This window comes from Carassius auratus, chromosome 40 (assembly GCF_003368295.1).
Source record: "Carassius auratus strain Wakin chromosome 40, ASM336829v1, whole genome shotgun sequence".
In the NCBI taxonomy this organism is placed as follows: Eukaryota; Metazoa; Chordata; class Actinopteri; order Cypriniformes; family Cyprinidae; genus Carassius; species Carassius auratus.
Window position 1 is genome coordinate 6,765,667 of NC_039282.1, and position 26,870 is coordinate 6,792,536.

The window sequence follows — 26,870 nt, forward strand, 5'->3', positions numbered from 1 at the left end:
AAGTCAATATGTGAATGAATCAAATAAATCCTTTGACTCACTTTACATTAGTACTGAAATAACAGAAGTAAGCAATGTTCATTTACTTGTAATTGCATGTCATGTGTAAACGGTAAAATGTCATTATTCTTAGACTTTTAGGTAAATTAGGCTAATTAAAGCGGGTTAGTGTCAAGCATGACGAATGAACAGGCTACTGCCAGTTATCAGTGTTTGACACGCATTATAACTTGGGCTGTGTCTCAAAACCTCGTGACCTGCCTACTTAGACAGCATTTTAGGGCATACAGGCGCGTTGCTCAAATGTGCTTCGTGTTCTTACTTGAACCCCACACATGGTGTCCAAAATGTTGTTTAGTAGGAAGGCAGCTCGATCGGGTTTTGAAACAGCTATTAAGTGTAGCTCGTTAATCTACTGTATGTCTATTGTATACAAACATACACTGCCGCTGTCAGGAGGAGGGCCGATAATGCTTGTAGATTAAGATGTGGATGTGTCGTCTTCGATTGTCGTCAGTATCATTTGATGGGACTGAAGGATGGCAGCAAAGGAGGATCTTTACTCGAAGATTATTCCGCGCAGACTGAGACAGAACAGTTGCGCCTCTGTCAAACATGGATCCAGCCTGGACGTCCTGCTTTCGATGGGATTTCCTCAGCAGAGAGCGTAAGTGCCATATTTATCACAAATAATGGCATTCTTTTTACAACATTCAAGAGTTAATCCGTAGGGTGTCTCAACCCGCTATTGAACCTAATTAAATTGTCATTGAGGGGAACTACTTTGATTTTAAGTCGGTATATAGTCGCGAAACTGAAAACAACGGTTTTCCTGCAATGCAAATGGTCTAGTATGTGGTGTGTGTGTGTGTGTGTGTGTGTGTGTGTGTGTGTGTGTGTGTGTGTGTGTATATATATATATATATATATGAAATATAAAAAAGTAACAAAATATGAAAAACGATAGCCTATACATTCTCCTTTTTGCATGTTATCGTATTTGTCAGATATTTTGTAATTTTAAAATAAATATAAAGAAAATGTTGTATTTAATGGCGCTTATGCTTTTGTATTAACTAACGTGTCAAGTGTAGTCATGTAGTCGTAGGAGTTATTAATATGCTTTTCCTCTGTCTCCTTTATAGATGTATTGACCCACATAACGACATTGAACTGCCCTCATTTCCTGTGAAAGACTCTTTCAGAGTTAAAAGCTTTTAGACTTGTCAGTTGCCCTGATGCCAGGGGTGCCATGAACAGTTTTCCCCCTTCATTCTACTGTTTAAAAAAGAAAAAAAATTTTTACATAAGGCACTCAAAATTTGCAATATAATTTTAATCCTTTTCACTACTTTATTATTATTATTATTACATTTTGGATTTGGGCCACCGAAGAGGTGCCTCTTTCTATACAGTGCCTCTTTCATGTTATCTTTGTGACATTTACGCCATGTGTTGTTACAGTAGAGAAAGTTCACTTTCATTTAATAATTTCAGTAATTTGCAGATTTAACTTTTACTTTACTACACTTTTAAAGGTAAAAAGAAGATATAAAGTTTGTATAAAGAAGATAACATTTAATAATAATAATTCCAAAGTTTGGGGGCCTCCCAATGCATGCAGAAGGGCCCTTATGCCTGGCATACTCTGCACTCCCCAAAATGACTTTGGCAAAAGTTGAAGTCAACGTTTCGAATATCACTTGAGTAAAAGTCTTAAAGTATGTGATGATATTAATTGTACTTAATACTGTCACTCACGTTTTTGAAGATAGACTTGAATGTGCATGATGATACAAACCTAAATTTTTATAATTCATAAATGAAAATATTTTGTAACATGATTTTGATGTACCATTTACATAGTAATGGAATGTCTGATTTTAAAATGGGTTTTAAAGGATGGATTTTGAGATTTTATGTTTTCAAGTGATATATAACTTCTGATGATTTCTAAAATGTGATAGAGAAAAAGGCAATGAGGAAGTCTTTTTTTTAAACAAAGGTCAAAACTCATTTTGTAATGTAGATTTCTGAGGGTGCACTCTTGTCATAAATTAATCTATTACTTTTCCTACATAATTTTTAACAAAAAATATTGGTAAAATATATATTTGGGAGTCTTAGACCTTTCCAACGATATATAGTTTGTCAAGATTAGATTAGATTTGATTGTAATATAGTATAGTCAACGTTGGCGTCCCATATTCGGGATGGGGTGACAGTTAACAGGTTAAGTACGAAAAGTATTTAAATATTGAAAGTACAAGTAAATGCATAATGGAAATAAAGCATATATATATATATATATATATATATATATATATATATATATATATATATATATATATATATATATATATATATATGTTCATACACCGCTTTAGTAACAAGATTGAGTTCAGTTTTAACTCTTTCTTTCATTTTGTATTTTTGGGTAAGAATAAGAAGCACTTCATTCAGTACTTTGTGTATTTCATACCAACATAAGAACAAATTTTTGGAATCTGCATCTGAAAGGCATTTAGCCTACAGTTTAATGTATCTCAGAGGGGACATGGATGCATTTAACCCACGGCTGCACAATTAATCCATTTTTTAATTGCGATTACAATTATGGATGCCACAATTATGTAATCATTCAAATCGGCAATTAATCATTCAAAGTCCACTTATGTTATTCTGTGAGCTTAAGAGGCATGCTTTTTTCTTTCTACATGTTATCTTAAGTTTTTTTTTTTTTTTCAGGTTTAGGATGCCTGGAATTTTGAGTTTTAATAGACTAATAAATCAACGTGCGTGCACTCTGTGTGTGTGATTTGGTGTTGTAGCCTACTAGATAATGTCAGATCGCAGAAGATAAACTGTATTTTGCACACCCCAGCCTCGACTTGAGTGGAAAATGAATCATCATCGGTTGTGCGCACACTTGTTTGCACATGAGCAAAGGTTTTTTTAGGGGTCTAACTTGCAAGCTCCAGACCACCGATTCATCAAACCTGTTTTCCTGCATTCTGTGTTCTTCTGACCTCTGTCTGTTTTGTTGTAAGTAATGAATATGCTTCTGGGAGATGTATCATAGTAAAAGTAGGCCTATACTTTTTAATTAGGAAATGCAGCGGAGTAAAAGTTGGCTGAAATATAAAAACCCAAGTAAAGTACAGATATTATTTATGATTTATTATTACTTCGTTACATTACACCACTGCTCCTATCTGACTGATTCGACTGAGATGACTGCGATCATACCGATCCATTCAATATAACAAGATGGTAAATGTGTCCTGTATGTGAGGAGGAACATCTGTGCTCATTACAGCATGAATGATTTGTAAGTCACAAGGTGTTTTTTATTTTTTTTATTTTTTTTTTGGTCCTGGTGTTTACTCGTTTGGTCCTGTTGCATTTGGAACTGATCTGAAGGATTTTTTTTTTTTTTTTTGTCTGTGTGGAGATTGATGAAAAACAGAAAATGTGTCATCCTTTGTTCCCCCTCATGCTGTTCCAACATGTAGGACTAATTTTCTTCAGTGGAAAACAAAATGCAATTTTGCAATTATTATTATTATTTTTTTTATTTTTTTTTGTAATAAAATCATTCTTTTCCGTATAATGAAATTGAATAAGGACTGGAAAAGTCGAGCTTCAAAATTATAAAAAAGAAAAAGCACCATAAAAATTGTCAATCTGACTTTGTGAGAAATACATTGAACATTAAGAAATTATTAACCGATCAGTAGAATAATTTTGATCAGTATCATTTGGTTCGTTCTGATTCCAATCATTCAGATCAGTAGAATCATTCAAATGTGTAAAATAATTCCGATCAGTAGAATCATTCACATCAGATTCATTCCGATCAGTAGAATCATTTAGATCATTGGAATCATTTCTATCAGTAGAATCAGTTGATCATATCTTTCCTATCAGGAGTATCATTTCAATCCATAGAATCATAGGAAGTCAGAGATCATTCTGATCAGTAGAATCATTCAGACTAGCTTTTGTATACTGTTTAACAGATGAATTTGAAAAGATTTGATTCACAAGTGATTCATTTACAAATTAAACATCCCTAATTCTCTCATAAACTCAAGTTCATGGCAGTTTAAGTTCTAGTCCTCTTACTTTCATGACATTCAAAATATCATAGATATTCTTTACGATTTCCTCTTTGTGTTCACAGTAGAAAAAGTCATACCGTTTTGGAGCAACACGAGGGTGAGTAAGTGATGACAGAATTTACATTTTTGAGTGAACCGTTAAGTCTGGATACACTGACTAGTTCTTCTCGCTATTCTGTTGCTCATCCATGTATCACCATTACTGACTTGTCATAATGTAGCATTTACAAGTAGTCAGTCTGTGCATATAATAACACTGCATCACTGTGGTTTTGTCTCAGGGTCATGTTGTGTAAATGTCATCAACTTCCTTCCTGAAATATGACACGTTGTGCTGGAGATGAGATAGAGACCATGACCTCCTGGTGCACAAATACAGACATCCTGATCATCTTCCGCATTAAAAGGCCACATTATGTCCCTCACAGCCTGTGAGGATGCATATCATGGTTCTGATGTGATGTTCTGTGGGAACAAGTGTGCCGTCAGTCTGGCCACATTTGCCGACAGCCCTGCAGGTGTTGGCTAGCCATATTTTGGGACGGACAGCTGTGCGCTCTTCCCTCTGTCAGTCCCGTGCGGCAGGGATGGCAGCTGGTACTTGTGGGCCTTGGGGCTTGTGGGATAGCATCTGTTTGTTGCTCTTGCCGGGCATCAGTGAGATCAATCGTATCTTTTTCTTCTTCCTCTTTGGCTCAGCTCCCTTAGTAGCTGCTGGGATAAAGGAAACAGATGTAGACCAGCACAGGAGTAAAACCCTTATAGACACAGGCACAAGATTGGGATCCACAAAGGCAGTTATTAGTCAGCCTACTCTTCCACTCCTCCACTGTTTATAAGGGGCCTGTATCAGTGTGTGTTCTCTCATTTGTGAGTCCACCATCTGTAGTGGTTGTGCGGTTGCCAGATTGAGGGCTGTGTGTACTTCCATCCTCCTGCACAGAGTCAAGCTCTGGAAGACACACAAGGATACAGCTCCACCCTTTGCTATGTTGGATATTGTTGTAAAATTTGGTTTTAGGGACAGGATTCTTGATTGTGTCTGCATTTATTTGATCAGAAGTACAGTAAAAAGAGTAATATTGTGAAATATTATTCCATTTTAAAATAACTTAAATTTTTTTTTTTAAATCTGTTTTAAAATGCAATTTATTCCTGTCATGACAAAGCTGAATTTTCAGCATCATTACTCCAGACTTCAGAGTCACATGATCCTTCAGAAATAATTCAAATATGCAAATGTATTGCTCAAGAAAGACATTTTTGTGGAAACTGATTGTTCTTTTTTTTTATCAGAACTATTTGAGGAATAGAAAGCTCTGAATAACAGCATTTATTTGAAATATAAATATTTTAAAACATCATAAATGCCTTTACTCTTACTTTTGATTAATTTAATGCATCCTTGCTAAATAAAAGTATTAATTTCTTAAAAAAAAAAAAAAAAAAAAATCTGATCTCTGATTTTAAATATGTTACTGTTTAGGTGTAATTGTGCAACACTCCAATACAGCAGTAGTAAATCTTTTAAAATACACTGTAGACACTGGAGTATCTGTCTGTTAAAGTAGTTTTTGAAAGAGGTGTTTTGGATTGCAATGACTCTCTGGATTGTCTTGGCAAAGAATCAGGCTAAACGGAAGATTTGCAAACAGGAAACTAAGGGATGCAGAGGTCTGAGATGTGGGATTTCCCCAAAGAGAGGAGTTGAAGGTGTGTTCATGTCTGGCTGGTCATCTGGAAGATTATGAAAAGACACTTTGTGGAGATTATCTGGAGTGATTTAAAGAAAACTGTTATATGCATGATTAAATAAGAGCAAAAAAGTTGAACTGAATAAAATAGAATAATCTTAATTGGGTTATGACAGCAAAAGCTATTTGCAAGTCATGGTATGAATATCCTCGAAATATTATCTCCTTTATGTCATTTATATGCCATACTGTATCTCCATTTTTGCTCCATACACTTGTGGATGTAGATGTGCAAATTCATTGAGCCATATATAGATGGAAAACTTGCTGATCACAGCTTTCCATATTCAGTCATATTTGATTAGTTATAGTATATGTCACCGGAATTTGTAAAGAATCAACCCACTGCACCTTTATCAAATTGTACATGAGTAATACAGGGTGAATTGGAAATAGCTTGTAAGACATTAAAAGGCATCTAAGACGTGACAGGTTGTGAGTGTGGCGTGTGTGGGCGGTTATTCGTTTTTTTTTTCTTTTCTTTTTTTTTTTAGTGTTTTTTTTTTTATCTTGATTTAAAATGCATATTTGTTTTTGTTGAAAGGAAAATATTACTTCAAGCATTATGACCTACTTTAAACTTTAATGGGTGGTTGTTTTCACTCTCACACTTGGTATGAATGCTAAAAATGTATGTTTTCATGAGCTTCTTTCCATTTAATGAGATACAGATTTGTTCTGAAACAGTATCATGCATATCTGTTCTGATAAAACATGTTAAATACAAACATAACATGCATCTTACCATATCATGTCAGTCTTATCATTATATTCTAATTTATTATATATTTAAAATATCAACAAAAACTAAGAACAAACGTATTTTTGTGTCTTTTTGTTGTGAAAGACCATGAGCCCAATCAAACTGATATTTTAGCACAAATTGACCCGAACATGTAGCTAATATGAATACAGTATTGAGGCCAGTGCTCATTCTTGTGGATGGTAAAGCACACTTCTATATTTTGTTGAAAAAAAAAAAAATCCCATTCAGCATATGTCAGGTTAATAATTTGCATGATGTTGAGCAATCAGAAATAGCATAAATTTAAATGTTTGATTGTATTTTCATATTCTCTTCAGTTTCATATTCAGTTTTTTAACATCTGGTCATTTATTTATGCTCAGATGTTACTTGTTGTCCTGCTGTTAATTAATCCTCAGTTATTAATAATAATAAAACATTTTATTCACAATGTGCCTTTCTCATACTCAAAGCTGTAATAAATAATAATATAATCTAATATTTCCAGTTGACAAATAATATTGCAGAAACATATCACACGTTTCCTTTGATTTCATTAGAATTGTGAGAAACCTACTGTACTCTAAAACAAAGACTAAATTTGTTTGCTGGGCTGTGCTTTGTTTCGGAAATTTATTTTAGGCTCTCAGAGGGAAGTTTGTTTTTAACTCTCATTTGCCTTTCTTGCTATATTGTCTGTCATATCTGCTGAACCCTATTCTTGCTTCTGCTTTCTATAGTGTTGTTAACTAAATTCTTTATTCTAAGAGATCAGGTTGATAGCCGACACGCATACAAGACTGGCCGTGGCCTTTGGTGAACTACTTCCTGTTGAAGTAGCTTTAGAGCAGAGCTCAGGGGAAGTCCTGGTATACCCTGAGGTTTCGCTTCAGTGGTGATAGCTAAAAAGAGGCTATGTGAGGTCTTATGATGACCTGTTCACACAGGCTGAAACACTTATACACTCTGCGCTGACCACAGTCATTGTCTCATTCCGTTGAGCTTTCAGAACAGAAACCATTTCGCTAGGTTCAATGGGATGGTCATTTGATCACACAAAAGCTTCAGTTTGTTACATTTTCCACCAATTATATCAAGTTCCAGGCTTTCTGGAAGTGACAAACTAGGGTATTCTTTATCATACTTCTGAACATCGTACAGGTTACATATATTATCTTATTATTCATGAGGGTAATGAGGAGCATGTATTTTAGATGAGTATTATTATGTATTATAGCACAAAAGTTATATATATAGTAAAACTGTTTAATAGTTAAAAAAAAAAATAAATAAAAAAAAAAAAAAAATATATATATATATATATATATATATATATATATATATATCAATTTAAATGTCTGCTATATGTAAAGACATTACAGGTTGTGAGTATCGTGTGTGGGTAATAAACTATTGATTAAAAAAATAATAATTATCTTGATTAAAAAAAAATATATATATGCATATTGAAATATTGTTTACCAGTAAAAATGTCACCTTAAAACTGGTTGGTCAAGGCCCAGAAATGGGTCATAGATTTGTTACAGTGATACTGAAAAAAACTAATCTGGTGTAGTAACCATTTTCACTCAGAAATTGCTAGAAAATTTCACACATAATTACAAAGAAATGGCAAGTAACATATTGAAATAAAGATACAATTTTGAAGTACGAAGACTGAAATTGTTCTAGTAATTGTTGTTTTTTTGTAAAACTTTGAAATGTCCAACTAACTATATTTTGGTGCATAGATTTATTAACTTTTAAAATGAAGAAGGAAATGTATACCATATCTTTTGTTATTTATAAGGATGTGTGTCAATATTTAACAATATTTAAAAACTCACATTTATTTAGTCATTTTGCAGACACTTTTATCCAAAGCGACTTACAAATGAGAACAATGGAAGCGATCAAAATCAACAAAAGATATTCAAGTTATATAACAAGTCTCAGTTAGCTTAGTTAGTTATTTACTTTTAAAATTGTATAATAATGAAAAATTAAATAACAGAAAAGAACAAAGCAAGCTAGTGTTAGTGGCCTTTTTTTTGCTTTTGTTAATTTTATAATAAAAGGAAAACAAATAGAATACAAAAAGATTAGAGAAGCTAGTTTTTTATTAAAAAAAAACAGCAGTTAGTAAATTTATTTTTCACTCTAAAAATCGTTCTGCTTTTTAAAGCTGTATTCTCACTTCAATAAGCAACCACAGTGTGTGAGAGACACTGATGTGCGAGAGAAGTGAGAAGATCAACTCTCACGCAGCTTCTTCTCTAGTTCACATATAAGAAATCTCATTTTCCGCACGTTTTTCACAGACTTCATAACATGGAGTCATAGTGTGAGCACATAGTCGATTAAAAAAATGACACCTACTCCATCGGAAAATATTAGTGCGTCTTTGCTCTTATGTGACCACTCATAAAATTCAAACATGTATTCATCATATGCTTGTTTAAGCCTGTATGGCACAACATGCTGAATGAACTTAAAATGCACACAGTGGAAAAGCATTTTCTTAACATAAAATTTAACGATAGACTTGACTGGAATACCTTAAGTAGAAGAAACTAAAGCTGAACTGAATTTGAAGTAGATTAGACTATGGTAACCATATGGATTTATTTGTTTATTAGTACCCTTGTGAAAAATCAGTGTGCTTAACTTTGTTTCTTACTTTTAAATAAAGGCAAGGCATTAAAGTAGAGTCCAGATGTTTTAAATGTTGTATCTGTATTCCTATATCATTCTTTGATTTTGGTTGCGAAATGAAAGATCCTCACTCATTTTAAAATATGCTCTCTTTACAGATCGAAAGCTCTGGCCTCAACTGGAGGCAGAAGTGTTCCACTTGCATGTGACTGGTGAGCTTTCCTAAACCCTGCTTGAATTGGCTCTTCTTGAGGAATGGTACCACCCTCTAGTGGTTCATTTGAGGCAATCCAGAAATTCTATACATAAAACAATCAATATAAAACAATTTCTTGTTGACAGTTAAAATTACACAAGCTGTATTTGCTGGTTTGACTGGGTGTAGTGTACGTGATCATGTACATGTGTCTCCATAGGCTTTTCTCTCATTTGGATGACCCTTTCCTGGACGACCCTTTACCCAGAGAGTATGTGCTGTATCTACGCCCCAGTGGGCCTTTACAAAACCAGCTTTCTCATTTCTGGCAGCAGTCTCGCTTGACTTGTGGAAAAAACAAAGCTCACAACATATTCCCACACATCACACTCTGCCAGTTCTTTATGGTGAGTCACAATTTCTGTTTTTATCTTGATGTCTTATTCTTATGTTGCAGAATTTTGTACATTTCTTTATTTTATGTATTTGTAGTGTCCAGACAATAAGCTAGTGGCTCTGTGTGAAGCTCTGCAGTCTGCAGTGAATCAGTGGAGAGGACGCTTCCCCAGCCCTCTGCCCCTGGAGCTCTACACCTCCACCAGCTTCATAGGCCTCTTCGTGGAGGAGCAGGTGGCTGAGTGGCTGAAGAAGTTCGCGGCTGACTTTGCGGTGGAGGCTGCTGCTAAAGCTGGTGGGGAGGCATGATCAGAGCATTTGTCACAGATGGTGCCTGCATAGTGCTCACGTTTTTCTTCTTCTAATCAGCTCATTACTCATCCTCATGTCATTCTAAACCTGTGTGACTTACTTTTTTTCTTGGAACATAAATTACGAAATGAAGCAGAATGTCCTGCTTTTTACAATATTACGAAAGCAGGGAATTTACAAAACTTAAATTCTCAGCTAATAAAAATAAAAAAATATCAATTTTAGTTGTGCAACAAACTTAAAAAAAAAAAAACTTAAGAGAAAATTAGAAATGTTGCCTTTGCAAAAAGTAGTTTTGTCCTAAAATTACTAAAACTGAAATAAAGTTAAATAGAAATATATAAAAAAGGAAAAAGCACATAACAAAATCATTAAAACTTAAACTAAACTGAAAATATTAGAATAGTAAATATTTATATATATATATATATATATATATATATATATATATATATATATATATATATATATATGTATATATATATATATATATATATAGTATGTAAATACTCAAATAAAACTGTTGTGTACTTCACATAAAGCTATCATAAGGCTTCAGAAAACACACATAATGCACATAATATAGTAAAAAAGTTTTATTTATTTATCTGGTTGATGTTGCTTATTTGTCCTTTTTTATAGTTGACATCCCAGAACTTTATATGCTTTCAGTATGTGAATAAGAGCAGCAAATATGTTCACTTTTTTATTTAATTTACTGAAAATAAGAAAGACATGAAATAAATGGTGACTTTTCATTTTTTGAGTGAACTGTCACATTAAATCTGTTTTAAAAAGATAAACTGTAAATTATACATTCTGGATGTTTTATCTGTTTAAATCCTGTTCAAATGAAATGAACGGATGTGGATTCAATTATCAAAATGCTGTGTATTTGAACAGAGAATAAATTCATAAAAATACTCTTCATTATTTCTTTCTTAGATGTTCACGTGGAACCCCATAAAAAGCAGCTTCATTTGACTCTAGCCTATCACTTCCCAACCAATCATTATTCTTCCTTGGAAAAGTTGGCAAGAGGGATTGAGATCAAGCTGGGTTGTGATTGGCTTGCTGCCCTCTTCTCAAGAGACGTACGATTTGCAAATCATGAGGTGAGGCCCATATTAAGCCTTTTTAGTTTAAAACCTACTGTTATAGACATTTTTTGTTTCAGTTGAAATGTTTTGCTAGTTGACATAAATGCATTTTAATGCAGACCTACCTCTGTTTCATTGTCAGACTTTGCGAGTGATGTACCCCTACACTCCTCAGAATGACGATGAGCTGGAACTGGTGCCGGGAGACTTTATCTTCTCCTCTACAGTGGAGCAAACGAGCACTAGTGAGGGCTGGGTGTACGGCACATCTCTGGGTACAGGCACCTCTGGACTGCTGCCTGAGAACTATGTGAGCCCTGCTGACGAGTCTGACACATGGGTCTTCCACGGGTAAGTTCTCCAGATGTGCCTTAAGTTTGATCAGCGAGACTTACCAGTATTGCTTGCACCTGCTTAGAGTTCAAGGGAAAGTTCACCTAAAATGTACTCATCGGCTATATCTGAAATCTACTCTGAGTAGTATCTCTTGAATAAATAAATACTTCACAAACATGTTTAGTATGAATTTAATTTGGACATTTGCCATTGTCACTGTCATGTGACCTGTAAGCCTCAGTTGCATCGCTTTACTGTCCCTCACAAATCTTCTTCTGTGGCCTCATGGGATAGTAAAGTGTCCAATGAATGCAATCTTGCCAGAATTACTCGGTCATCCAGGAAGTTTTTGCCTACTGAATAATATCAATTCAGACATCATTTTTTAACATACTGTTTTTTTGCAGGTTATATTGTAGGCATTCATCCTTTTGTTATTCATACACTTTATGTCCTTTTTTCTCTGTGGAATCACACACAAAGTTATAATAATGGGAAACATATTTGTATTTTTCTGTCCATACAGTGAAATTGAATGGGATCCAATGTTGTTTGGAGACCAGGGGTGAACTATCCCTTTAAGCATTCAAACAAACTTTAAATTAAAACTCAAAAAAATTAAAGTGAATACATAAAAATACAAAATCTTTACTTTTTCATTGTAATCTCATTCTCACAGTCTGAAGGAATGATAAATGTCCGTTAGGTTTTGCCGTACATTTATATCTATGCTTCTTAAACAGGTCACACTCCTTCTTTTGTACTTCCCCTTCGGAAAAGGGTTGCAAGGAGAGCAAATCACTGGATGGACTGCTCAACATTCGATGCTTTGAAAACTCAAAGCTGGGAGAGTCGGCCATCTTGAGTGTTATTTGCCAACCTATGCAGGTGCCTGTTACTATACATAACACCAATTAAAGTAACATTTCCATCCATTTTTCAATGTTGAGTTTGAGTTGGTTTAAAATAAACTTGTGTTTGTGCAGATACTTATGATTTGAGTGATTTATTTTGTACTGTTGATGATAGGTGCTCCGCTCCAACATCCAGTCTCGGACCCCTAAAAGGACGCTGTTTGTATGTCGGCATGGAGAAAGAATGGATGTTGTGTTTGGGAAACAATGGCTCTCACAGTGTTTAGACTCTAAAGGTAATCTGAACAGACGAGTCATGGTGCCTCGCTCATATGATACAGTTCGTTTGCGAGCTCAGTTTGTCTTCCTGTAGGCAGTTACATGAGGAGTAACCTGAATATGCCTGCTGCTCTACCTGCCTGGGGTGGAGCACACAGGGACTATGAAATGGACACTCCTATCACAGTGGTTGGAGTAACACAGGCTAAGATAGTGGGTATGTCTGCTCAGTGTTAAGAAGCTCTCATGAATTCACCAAGTGAATGGTCCATCATGCTCTTTTGATATTATCCATCCATCCATTTCCAGGTGAGGCTCTGCTGGAAAGTAATACCACTATTGATTTTGTGTACTGCTCACCCAGTCTCCGATGTGTCCAGACAGCTCATGAAATCCTCAGAGGTACGTACTGTAGTCAGGAATCTGTTGGCAGTGGAACATGTCTACAGGAATATTCCAATAGGAGCATGTAAATGTCTTTTAGACCAGGGCTTTTCATTTCTTTTAGATGCCGTGGTGCCCAAAATATGACAATAACCTTGCAAGAGACTTAAAATATAAAAGGTAGCTTGTTAGGTGTTATTTATTATAAATTATTATTTTTAATATATGATTAGATATTTTATATTTATAAATTATTATTAATTAATACATGACTTATTTATAGATTATAAGTACCCACTTTATATCGTGCAAATTTTTAAATATTATAAATACACAATGGTTCAGTCAGCAAGATATTCGAGAAAAAAAAAAAAAAAAACTTTTATACAGCAAGAATGCAATAAATTGATTAAAAGGGACCGTAAATACCTGTATAATATATATATATATATATATATATATATATATATATATATATATATATATATATATATATATATATATATATATATATGTCAAAGAATCCTGAAAACCCCCTGGAGCCATGTGGAGTACTTTTTTATGATGGATGGATGCACTTTATTTAGTTTTAAAATCTCAACCACCATTCACTGCCATTATAAAGCTTGGAAGAGCCAGGGCATTTTTTTTTTATATAACTTCAGTTGTATTCGTCAGAAAGAAGAAAGTCATATACATTTAGGGTGGCTTGAGAGTGCTTAAATCATGGGGTCAAATTTTAATTTTTGGGTGAACTATCCCTTTAAGTTACACTTTTACTTTTTTCTATCCACCACTAGATTTTAGAGAATGCTAAAATGAAGCTTGTATTAGACTAGAATATTCCAGCAAGTTCCTTGTTGCCTCAGAAATTGCTGTCTTGCTATACATTAATCGACATTTTCACTTTATTAGTCTATTTTACATTTAAATGCTGTCTGACCCCAATGTCGTGCAAATTTTCTAGGAATGCAGCAAGATGGCAGAATAAGCATTCGAGTGGAGCCTGGGCTTTTTGAGTGGACTAAATGGGTGACAGGAACATCTTTGCCTGCTTGGATACCCCCCACAGATCTTGCTGCGGCCAACCTTAATGTAGACACAACATACAGGTAACAACTGGAGGAATCATATACATTGTAAGAGCTAATTACATTTCGGATTCTGTCCTGATTGACAGTTGCCTTTCCGCAGACCTCACATCCCCATTAGCAAACTAACCGCCTCGGAGGCGTATGACACGTACATTAGTCGCAGCCACCAGGTGACCAAAGACATTTTGGCGTACTGCAAAAATAAGGGTGAGTGATTAAAAATACTGCTTTTAGTATCTGACCCCCACATATCTACTAATACCCTCTTGTTTAACATCAGGAAAAAATATTCTGTTTGTGGGACATGCTTCCACTCTGGAGGCCTGTACTCGCCAGATCCAGGGCCTTTCTCCTCAGAATTGCAAAGATTTTGTGCAAGTAGTCAGAAAGGTTAGTTTCATCCACTTTATTTTAAACATTTAATTTTTATACTTTAAGCATGATGCTTTATTGGAGCCAATCTTTCCGTCCAGATTCCATATCTGGGTCTGTGTGCCTGTGAGGAGCAGGGGGACGCAGGATTCTGGCAGCTAGTGGACCCACCGATTCTTCCTTTAACTCACGGGCCCAACCACAGCTTCAGCTGGAGAGAGACTCTAAAGCAAGAATGACCTTATCTGCAGGGTCTGTCCACAAAAGACAAAATGTTGTCTGCAATGGAAGCAAACAACTGAGAAAAATTTTAAACAGATCTAATCTGTCACATCCGGATTTAAGTTATGCAAATAATATACGGGATGTGGCAGAGGTTTTGCTTGCAGGTGGAGAGAGGAGATGCACTGAATAATGAACGTGTGGTAATGTTTACTGGGCCTTTGAAAAGGCTTTCTCAGGGCACTGCCTGTCACTCTTAACAGGTCAAAATGCACAGTGGCATAATGTAGCACTTATCGGACAGATTCAAGATCACTTCCTGCCATGCAAATATGTACAATTTTGCAATGAGATGTTAAAGAGCTTTGAGGCATTCACGTCTTAATCATTTCTCTTGCAAATGCAACTTGAATGCATAAAAAGTGTAATATCTGTTTTAGCATAGCTGGATGAATAGTAAATGCATTTGTAATATCTTTAAAGCTGAAGTGTCTAATTATTAAAAGAATATTATAATAAAATAAACAGATAATCAGTATATTTGATATTTAATATGGAGCAGGATTTGGTCCAGACAGAAACGGTGACTGGTTTGGACTACGACTTTCTGAGGAGACAGAGATTTCAGATATAATTTGATATTTTAAAGTAGTGTGTCCAGTGTCTGGGCATATGATGTAGCATCACAAAATATCATAGCATCTTAAAAAGATTTTTAAAAGTATTGATTGTGTTTCATATGTGAATACACAGCATAATTATTGAATGAAGCCTTAATGCACTGTGGATTGACTAGATTAATTACAAAATATCTCCCCATTTAGCAGTACATCTACAATCAGAGATAATTAAAATTCACTTGTTATTACTATTAATGACAACTGCTTATTTTTGTCAAATTATTTGAATAATAATATATACTTGGGAAAAGTCGGTATGTTTTTGAACGTGCACTAAATATGAATCTGCTTTTTAACAGGTGTTGATAATATCCTGATATAGGAATGATATCCTGAAGAGATCCGTGAATGGAATTATACAGTAAACTGCATTTATATTCGAAATGACTATTTTTTATAAACGATTAATTGTCAAACAATTATCTATAATCCCTGTTACTAAAGCATAGTTAAAACACAAAATGACTGGAATTAAATTTAGTTAAAAGTTATTAGCAATGGCATTACGCCTAGAGCCACACGATGACGCAATTGAGGTGTAAGACTTCTTTTTATGAAATGGTTCTTTGGAACAAAATGTTTGAAAGAATCGATTCGAACGAGTGACAGCTGAACCACTTCATTATAGCGGCTGATTGACTCTTTTTTTTTTTTCATTTTTTTTTTTTTTTTAATATATACATATTATATTAAGTCTGAAGCTAAAATTGTATATATATCAGCCCTTAAAGACAGAGATTGGCTGAGTGCCTCAAGCGTGTGACGAAAATGCCCCTTAAAGGGTTAGTTCACCCATAAATGAAAATTGTGACATTAACGACTCACCCTCATGTCGTTCCAAACCCGTAAGACCTCCGTTCATCTTCTGAACACAGTTTAAGATATTTTAGATTTAGTCCGAGAGCTCTGTCCCTCCATTGAAGCTGTGTGTACGGCAGTGGTGGACAGTAACGGAGTAGCTTTACTTCGTTACTGTACTTAAGTACATTTTTCAAGTATCTGTACTTTACTGGAGTAGTTTTATTTTGATCAACTTTTACTTTTACTTCACTACATTTCAAAGCATAAAATCGTACTTTTTACTTCACTACATTTCATAAAACATATCGTTACTCATTATAATATCACGTGGTCCGACACTCAGAAGCGGTGTCTGACTCATCATGAACGAACTGAATCTTTTCAAAATAAACTTTTAAATCGGATCGCGAATCACACCAAACGATTCGTTTACGAATTAGAATGATCCGATTGCAGCTGTTCTGGAGTCGACCACTCACTGATTCAAATGAACCGTTTAGTGCGAGTCACCAGAAGTAAGAACCGGGAGATCTTGTGAGCGCGCGTGCGTCTGACGTTGCTAAAAGTAAGTTATTAATGTCGAAATTTTGGATTAATTATTGTAACTGAATATCATATTTAGGTCAAAACTGTCCATTGTTTGGAAACTAAATCCGTTGTAAAGAGTGATCTGTTTAAGCCCACTCAAATGCTCGAGTGCAGACGATGCAGACACATCAATTCTAGGTAAAAAACAACAACAAAAAACCCATGAAATAAAACAGATTAAATACAATAACTCGTGCACGTTCAAATTCACCGCTGCCGTAATGTTAACAGTTTTATTAAAATGTCCTATGTGACGTATGTTTTTATATTGTTTATCGACAGTAACGTTAGTAACTACAGTAATTATCAGTGGGAAGAGATGCACCCTGTTTGGCCAGGGGTGTTTTTAAACCACAGACAAGATTTGAGAAGGAAAAAATCATTATCTTTATTTTTATTTCTTTTCTTTTTTTTCGTAAAATGTTCTTCCTAACTTCAGGCCTTATTATCATGTCATATATATACAGTACAGACCAAAAGTTTGGACACACCTTCTCATTCAAAGAGTTTTCTTTATTTTCATGACTATGAAAATAGTAGATTCATGCTGAAGGCATCAAAACTATGAATTAACACATGTGGAATTATATATGGAATTATATACATTTCAAAAAAGTGTGAAACAACTGAAAATATGTCAATTCTAGGTTCTTCAAAGTAGCCACCTTTTGCTTTGATTACTGCTTTGCACACTCTTGGCATTCTCTTGATGAGCTTCAAGAGGTAGTCACCTGAAATGGTCTTCCAACAGTCTTGAAGGAGTTCCCCGAGAGATGCTTAGCACTTGTTGGTTCTTTTTCCTTCTGTCTGCGGTCCAGCTCACCCCTAAACCATCTGGATTGGGTTCAGGTCCGGTGACTGTGGAGGCCAGGTCATCTGGAGCAGCACCCCATCACTCTCCTTCTTGCTCAAATAGCCCTTGATGCCTTCAGCGTGACTCTACAATTTTCATAGTCATGAAAATAAAGAAAACTCTTTGTATGAGAAGGTGTGTCCAAACTTTTGGTCTTTACTGTAACTTTGATATTCTGTAAAACAACAAACTTTAAAATACTTTGTTCTTACTGGTGAAAATCAGATGGTCATCTCTGTTTTCTCTCAGGTACATCACAGTGTAAGCTTCACAGTGAACATTACTCTCATCAGCGTAGTCCATATCAACAACAAAAATATATCTTGACTCCATATAGTGGTTATTTTGAAAAAATCCAAGGTATTTTGAGCAGTAGGATTATAAAAAGGATATGTGCTAATATAAAATTAAATTAAGTAGCCTATATAAAATTGCAAAAATCTATCTTGCAGTACTTTTTTACTTAAGTACATAAAAACTCGAGTACTTTTGTACTTTCACTTGAGTAAAATTGAAAAAGGAGTACTTTTACTTTTACTGGAGTAATATTTTACCATATGTATCTGTACTTTTACTCAAGTACTTGATTTGTGTACTTCGTCCACCACTGGTGTACGGTATACTGTCCATGTCCAGAAAGGTAAGAAAAACATCATCAAAGTAGTCCATGTGACATCAGAGGGTCAGTTAGAATTAGTTTAAGCATCGAAAATACATTTTGGTCCAAATAACAAAACAACAATTAAGACTTTATTCAGCATTGTCTTCTCTTCCGGGTCAGTTGTGAGCGTGTTCACGATGCTGCTGACGTAGGACGCTACTGACATTATGCTTACGCAAATTTAGCGTGTTTAAATGAAGCTTTTTAGAGGGGTGTGGACAAGTCTTAAAGGGGGGGGGTGAAATGCTATTTCATGCATACTGAGTTTTTTACACTGTTAAAGAGTTGGATTCCCATGCTAAACATGGACAAAGTTTCAAAAATTAAGTTGTACGTTTGAAGGAGTATTTTTGTTCCAAAAATACTCCTTCCGGTTTGTCACAAGTTTCTGAAAGTTTTTTTCTAGTATGGCTCTGTGTGACGTTAGATGGAGCGGAATTTCCTTATATGGGTCCTGACGCACTTCTGCCGGAAGAGCGCGCGTATGGAGCCAGAAGAGTCTCAATAAAGATAAATGCACACACTACAGTCACATATGCACACATAGGATTCATACATGCACACACATAATTCATAAATACACACACAGGATACACTAATGCACACAAAATTCACAAATGCACACACAAAATTTAAAAAGCACAGAAGATTTACAAATGCATACAAAATTCAGAAATGCACACAAAATTCTGAAATACACACACAATTTAGAAATGCAAACAACATTTACAAATGCACTCAAGATTCACAAATGCACAGGACAAGATTCAGAAATGTATTTCTGATGCACACACACACATATCTTGATTTACAAACTGCTTGCGGTCTGTGAACTTCACTGCATTTGTGTGTGAATTTTGAGACTCCCTTGACTTGGCTCGACACACAAATGCCTTTTTTTAAACAGGGAATGATCTGCAACCAATCAGATATCTCCCTTGTTTTAGCCAATCACAAGAATGCACCCCACGTGGGGGATTGTTTACTTATAAGCCAATCAGCGAACGACTCACTTTCCTCACGCAGCGAACGACTCACTTTCCTCAGCGAACGACTCACTTACCTCACACAGCCGGCGACTCACTTTGCGCAGCCAGCGACCCACTTAGCGCAGCGAACGACTCACTATCCTCATGAGTCACGCAGCGAACGACTCACTTTCCTCACCCAGCGAGCGACTCACTTTCCTCAGCGAACGATTCACTTTCCTCACGAGTCACGCAGCGAACGACTCACTTTCCTCACCCAGCGAGCGACTCACTTTCCTCAGCGAACGATTCACTTTCCTCAAGCAGCGAAGTTGAGCGAACGATTCACTTTCCTCACGCAGCGATCAACTCACTTTCCTAAGCGAACGACAGCCGGAGACCCACTTTTTCGCAGCCAGAGAGCCACTTTCCTCTCGCAGCGGACCACTGACTCTCTCTTCATGTAGGGACTGAATATTATAATAAAAGTGACTTCTATATTGCATCCAAAAGAATATTTAGATATATTTAAATATTCAAAAAGGTTTAAACATTTTTTTTTTTTTACTTTCATTAAAATATTTCAATAAAATGAAATAATTGCCTATTGCAAATTTATGAATCCATGGTTAACTTTTTTTCTGCAGTCACTGGGCTATATGTATTGAGACATTTTTAAATTTATATTTAGTAAAAAATATTAAAAAATAAACCTGAATTGTAATCTAAACATCTGTATTTTCATACAATTTAATACAATTGCTGTGTGAACACGTTCATGTGATTGGCTTATAAATAAACAATCCCCCACGTGGGGTGCATTCTTGTGATTGGCTAAAACAAGGGAGATATCTGATTGGTTGCAGATCATTCCCTGTTTAAAAAAAGGCATTTGTGTGTCGAGCCAAGTCAAGGGAGTCTCAAAATTCACACACAAATGCAGTGAAGTTCACAGACCGCAAGCAGTTTGTAAATCAAGATATATGTGTGTGTGCATCAGAAATACATTTCTGAATCTTGTCCTGTGCATTTGTGAATCTTGAGTGCATTTGTAAATGTTGTTTGCATTTCTAAATTGTGTGTGTATTTCAGAATTTTGTGTGCATTTCTGAATTTTGTATGCATTTGTAAATCTTCTGTGCTTTTTAAATTTTGTGTGTGCATTTGTGAATTTTGTGTGCATTTGTGTATCCTGTGTGTGTATTTATGAATTATGTGTGTGCATGTATGAATCCTATGTGTGCATATGTGACTGTAGTGTGTGCATTTATCTTTATTGAGACTCTTCTGGCTCCATACGCGCGCTCCCGTATAGCGAGGCTGAGCAGCACAGACATTTCACTGATCAGAGCGATTCACTGATCAGAGCGAGAGCGTCGCGAAATGTCACAAAAGAAGTGTGTTTTTGGTTGCCAGGGCAAGACAACCCTGCACAGATTACCAAAAAAAAAAAAAAAAAACAGCATTAAGGGACCAGTGGATGGAGTTTATTTTTACAGAGCATCAACGGAGTTGTGCAAGTGTTTTTGTTTGTTCCCTGCATTTCAAAGATGCTTGTTCACAAGGCCCAGTTTGACGATGGATTTGTGTATAGTTTATTTCTTAAGGATGATGCAATCCCAAGGAAAAAGGGTCACGATCGTGTGTTGGAACCACAGGCGGTGAGTAAAACTGCTTCAAATATCTCTGCCTCCTTGTTAGTGCGTCCGCCTCCCATACCTGAGACCCGGGTTCGAGCCCCGCTCGGAGCGAGTTGTTGCTGCTGCTGCTTTCGTTCAGTTTCAGCCTCTGGATCTATATCTGGATCATAAATAAACGGCTGAATCTGACTGTAAGCCATGGTTTGTTTTGGATGATGGGTTTTCCCTCACGGTAATGTCACAGCTTCCACATGCTCTCAACGCAAAAGCCTATTCGCGCTCGTGATTCTTTAGCTCCGCCCACACGTCACGCCTCCAGCCGGTCGTGTTTTTCTGGCAAAAATCGGTACAGCCTATTTTTCTCTTATGAATATAATAAAACTAAAGACTTTTTGCATTTATGAAGGATGCAGTACTACTCTATATGTACTCAAGATTAACAGGATATTGAGTGAAAACGAGCATTTCTCCCCCCCTTTAACTTTTATAAAAAACATGTCTTTGGGTTTGAGACTTTAGTCTTTGCAACTTTAAGGATCTTATCTATTCACAAACAGCTTGTAACACTCCAAAGAGAAAGGAAAACTTAAAATTCCATCATATGACCCCTTTTATTTCCAGGCTTAACCTCATGTATCTTTTCATATGGCTTTGTGATTTGTGGGCTAATGTGATTTATTAGACATATTTGTTCTCTTCGATAAGCATGCCCTGTAGTAGCATCCTGTAATTAGATCGAACAAATGCAGCATTGATGCATTTGTTCAATTACAGAGAGCCAGTCAGTTCAGGTCAGCTGTTAGAGATCCTTATGGGAAAGGTTTCAACAGGAAACACCAGACAGGTAAATATCTTAGATCAGTTGTGCAAATAGGCACAGTTTTATACCTTTATTTACATTAAGTGCATTTGGAAAGTGTGCTTGGAACACAATATTGGCAAATATCTATCAGTTTAGATCTTGTTGGCAATATGAACATAAATTACTCTTTGATTAATTGTTCAAGGCAAAGTGGCACATTAAGTTTTAGTCATAGCAATATTAAATACTTAAAGCGTGTTTGTCACTTTAGAGATGAACCTGACGCAGTTGCACCATCTGTATTAATGTCCTCTAATTACACAAGCTGTAAGCAGCCTTTTCCCCCCTTCTTTTCTGTTTGGCACCTGCAGTCTTTCAGGCGTGGGCTGGTTGGACCTTATCCTGATTAATGGGCCTGATTGGCTATAGAGGAGACTGACAAATGATTGGAGGATTTCATTCCTCTGAAAATCCAAGTCATTATTGGAGACTAGTGAATCTCTGAAATCTAATAATGCTCTCAGTGTTCTTTTCAGGCTTTTAAACTAATTCATGATTGATCACTAATTATCTGTGACGGAGCCTCTCGAGACAGCACTTTCCAGCTCTGAAGGTTTGTTCCTGTCTTAAAACAGTTTGAAAGGAGCTATAACTTCCAAATGGTTGACTCTGCTCCCTGGTGGAGAGTCATTAGGTCGCCGTGAGACGTTTGAGTGAACATTGATGTTCTTTGCCAATATGTAGCATTGCCTCTCGACAGAATAAAACACCTGGAACCAGCTGTCTGGTTTTGATGGGACCGTAGTCCGCAATCAGCAGTGTTTCTATTCTTATTGAACCTCTTATTGGGTATAGTGCTCCCCATACGCGCTTTAGCAGCCAGACGTCACTTGACAAATCCACATTCTGTAATTGCATGATCATTGATTTCAGTTCCAGTCAAATAGAGAGAAAAAAGGGAAGAGCCCTCTTAAAGACAAGCCATATATTAGTGTAATGCCGATGGCAAAGGCACGTATATGTGGAGTGAAAGGAGCGCACACACATACAGAGTGTGTGAAGACACTAAGCCCCTGGGTCTCTGTTTAAGAGTCAACAGACATTTCACCGGGATAGGGTTTTCTTTTCAGCATTGATTTGATATTGCTGTCTTTACTTGTTCACGTTTCATTCAGAGTTTTGTACCTTTTGTTTGTTTGTTTGTTTGTTTGTTTGTCACTGAATGTAGAGAGGTTTCTAATCTTCTCTCTCTTATCTCTCTCTCTCTATATATATAGATCGATAGATAGAGCTAGATGTATAGATAGATATGGATATATACACATTCACAATATATCAACAAATAAACATTTTTGTTAAGGAAAAGGACATACATTTTAATTTTAAAGACAAGAAATTTAAAATGTATTTCTGTTTTATTCACACATCTATTCAAATAAAGCCTATTATCAGGGGTGGATTTAGTGATCTTGGGACCCAAGGCAAAATACAGGAATGGGGCCCTCTATAATGTCACACATTTACAACTTTGAAGTTCTTTTCAATGTTGTGATGTTTGCTGCTGCACGACTGTGTCCAATATTTCTATCCAATCCTTTATATTTTTCATTTTCATGTTATAAATAAAGGAATTCATCTTGTAGATCCCTTTTAACCGGTTATAATGGTAGTAGAATAGGTTGGACACTAGGTGGTGCTTTGGGGTAATTTTCTCTATGCAGTTGTTTACACAACGTGAGGCTGTCTAACCCTAAACTTTAAACTATAAATGTGTTTTCTATTTATTTTAATTAAAAATTTTAATGAAACTGAAGACTTAAGGGTTATTTCAACAAATGATGAAGTGTGCCTGTGTGGAAAGTGATTGTGGATGGTCCTTCTTGGGTCCTTCACAAAAACCAAATTATAGCTTTAGATTCATTATATATGAAGGGCCCTATAAAATCTGTTTTATTTTTCCAAAATTAGCAAAGTTTTATTTTTTCCATTTTTTTTATTATACTTTTTCTGGATTTTTTTAATCTTTCCAGATATATATATATATATATATATATTTTTTTATTATTATTATTTATTATATCTTTATTTTATTTAATTATTATTTAGAAATCCTGTTGTGTGAGGCAAAACATTAATCTACAGTTTATGCAATTAATTAAACAAACCCTTTGATTTTTGTACATTCAAAGTGCTACACATAATAAGTTTACTGTGTAATGCGCAATAACATGGAATTCGTCAAATATTGAATTAATAAATCAAATGCAATACAGTAAACTTAAAGGTACAATTTGTAAGATATTTGCAGTAAAATATTAAAAAAACCACTAGGCTAGTGTTATATATTTTGTCCAGCTGATTACTAACAATGTCTCTAATGTTTTCCACTACTTGTAAATCATGAGAAAATTCCCATTCTAAACAGAGACACGGGGCAGTGCAGTCGCCTGTCAATGACGTTAGTTAGCCTTTGTTACTACCTTTACTGATGTAGAAACCACATGAAAACAGTGTCGTGGACAAATGCGGAAGTAGCTTTGCGACAATCTTCAACTAGAAAGAGATGCCAATCTCGCTTGTGTTTTACTCTAAAGGTGTTGTTTCGATTCATATATTTACAGAAAACGTATGCTATTATAACGATCAACAAGATTAGTATTATCACGTCTCTAGACCCGCACCTGATCCATACTCTGATCACGTCTTTGCATTGACTTTTTATGTAATCTACTCTCGCAAATCGTTGAACTCGCGTTAAATCCATGATTTATCTTTCCGTCTGATTGATGGCCATCAGCGGTTGGGTAGAAGGCAACAAATCCCATCATTCCATGCTCCTCCTTAGCGTCATCAAACCACGCGTTTGTTATTGTTTTGATAGTGCGCCCTCTAGCGGCAGGTTCTACAACCTGTACCTTTAAATCAAACCGCGATATGGACTAGTGTATGTGAATATTAAATGGAAAGAATAATATTAAGCTGCTACAGATGACAACCACGAGCATTGCGCATACTTTAATAGCAAACTAGCAAACGAAAAGCCCATCTTCGCTGTTCATTCCGTCACATTCTGCATTAAATTAGTTTTATGAATGGATTCCTGTGATTCTGTCCCCATTTTCTGCATCGTGGAAATCATACGGCCCTACTTTTGCTGAGAAGAACATTCAACGCGGACACACAGACGGTAGTCATGATAAACACTACAGCCACCATGTGTTTGTCTGCGCTGAACGCACACCACACATATTAAAAGCATTTTTAGGGGGCTTTGGCTTCTGGGGGCCCAAGAAGCCTTTGCCTAATGGTTAAGTCCACCTCTGCCTTTGAAAAAAAAAAAAGTTTTCATTTCAGGTATCTAAAAAATAACTTTAAAAAAAATGTCTAAGTGTCATAGGGAATGAAAAGAGCTGAAAATTGCAGCATACTAAAGTGTGAATCCAGCTGTTTGAAATCAAGTTCTCGGGAACTTCTATTTATTTCCAGTAGGAGGCCATAGAGCTTCATACGGTGCAATGCTAGTACTACTTCCGCGCCATTATTGCTTCATGCAACAACAGTGTAAGACCAGGGGGGCAGGGTTTCATATTTTATTGAAACAGCCCTGGGTGCCGCCATTGTCTAGCGGACCCCCACCTGCTGTTAGCAGTCCATTGACTCCCATTCATTTTGATGTCACTTTGACAGCAAATAACTTTACATCTGAGGTGTTTAAAGAATCCATTTGTCCATTAATTATCTCTAAAGAAACACACAAATGTATAAAAGGCTCCATTACCCTGTATCATCCGTTATGGTCGCGTAGAAGCAGTTTTTGTAAAAAATAGGCTAACGATTGTGTCATAACCAGCGATTCTCTGTCACACAGTAGAGAAATTACCGTATGGACAGGAGGAGAAGCTCGCAGCCAATCTTTTACTGTCTATGAGGCAATTCGGGGGGTCGCGGATGCATGATGTCAAGGGAGATAATTAATCAGAATACTTACCAAAAGACTTACAGAATACTTCCTTTATACGTTCACCTTCTCTGCAAGATTCGTTGAGTGATTCAGATTTCTCTTGGCACAGCTATTAGAAGACTTACAATTGTCAGACAGGTTGCTCACGTGACATGAAGTGAAGTGACATGACATACAGCCAAGTATGGTGACCCAAACTCGGAATTCGTGCTCTGCTTTTAACCCATCCAAAGCGCACACACACAGAGCAGTGAACACACACTGTGAACACACACCCGGAGCAGTGGGCAGCCATTTATGCTGCGGCGCCCAGGGAGCAGTTGGGGATTTGATGCCTTGCTCGAGGGCACCTAAGTCGTGGTATTGAAGGTGGAGAGAGAACTGTACATGCAACTCCCCCAACCTACAATTCTTGCCGAGCAGAGACTTCAATTCACAACCTTTCGATTCCGACTCTCTAACCATTAGGCCACGACTTCATTTCATTTACTGTCTATGTGTAAGACCTGGGAATTTTCCACTTTTTGCTTGTTGCTAAGTATTTAGTTCAAGGTCAGTTTATAGACCGCAGCATGCACACAAAAGTCCATTGTGGTGTTGTGGAGGTGTTTCTAATAAGAAGAAAGCAGTAATGAAAATTTGCAGTTCCAGAATCTTTTTTGGTTTGCCCAGATAACTTACCATAATGATTTCTCTTTTTAAGAAATTCTAAATATATTATAATGCATAATTAAAAATGTGTGTAATATGCTGATAAATTGCTTATAATATATAATATCTTAAGTTTTCACAGCAAAGGAGTAAAATACAGCCATCTGCTGTCTCTAATTCTTTTAAATGAGCATAATTACTTTCATTATATTTTTGTGGCCGACAGAATAAGCAAATACTTAATGTGTGTGATAATTATAATTTATTTGCTTGTAGAACAAATGACGTGCACCGTAGCTGCTGTTTACAAAGGCTCATGAGTTCGTGATGTTAGAAGCTTTATTAATGTGCACAACTGGGAGAGATCAGGGTCTGACTTATTTACCATGATGAATTAAAATATGCGCCGTTTGTTAAGATTTAGCTGTTTTCAATGTGTCCT

General features: G+C 35.9%; 1 protein-coding gene across 1 annotated transcript; it reads left to right on the forward strand.

Moving 5' to 3' along the window:
* The first annotated feature begins 169 nt into the window (after positions 1-169).
* Positions 170-15,361, forward strand: LOC113058415 (ubiquitin-associated and SH3 domain-containing protein B-like). Its single transcript, XM_026226299.1, has 14 exons — positions 170-667; positions 9,437-9,490; positions 9,695-9,881; positions 9,967-10,165; positions 11,128-11,297; positions 11,425-11,633; positions 12,362-12,506; positions 12,648-12,768; positions 12,846-12,968; positions 13,061-13,153; positions 14,103-14,247; positions 14,330-14,436; positions 14,510-14,619; positions 14,703-15,361. The coding sequence occupies exons 1-14, from the start codon at positions 540-542 to the stop codon at positions 14,838-14,840; spliced, it is 1,929 nt and encodes a 642-aa protein (XP_026082084.1). The 5' UTR covers positions 170-539; the 3' UTR covers positions 14,841-15,361.
* Positions 15,362-26,870: the final 11,509 nt, after the last annotated feature.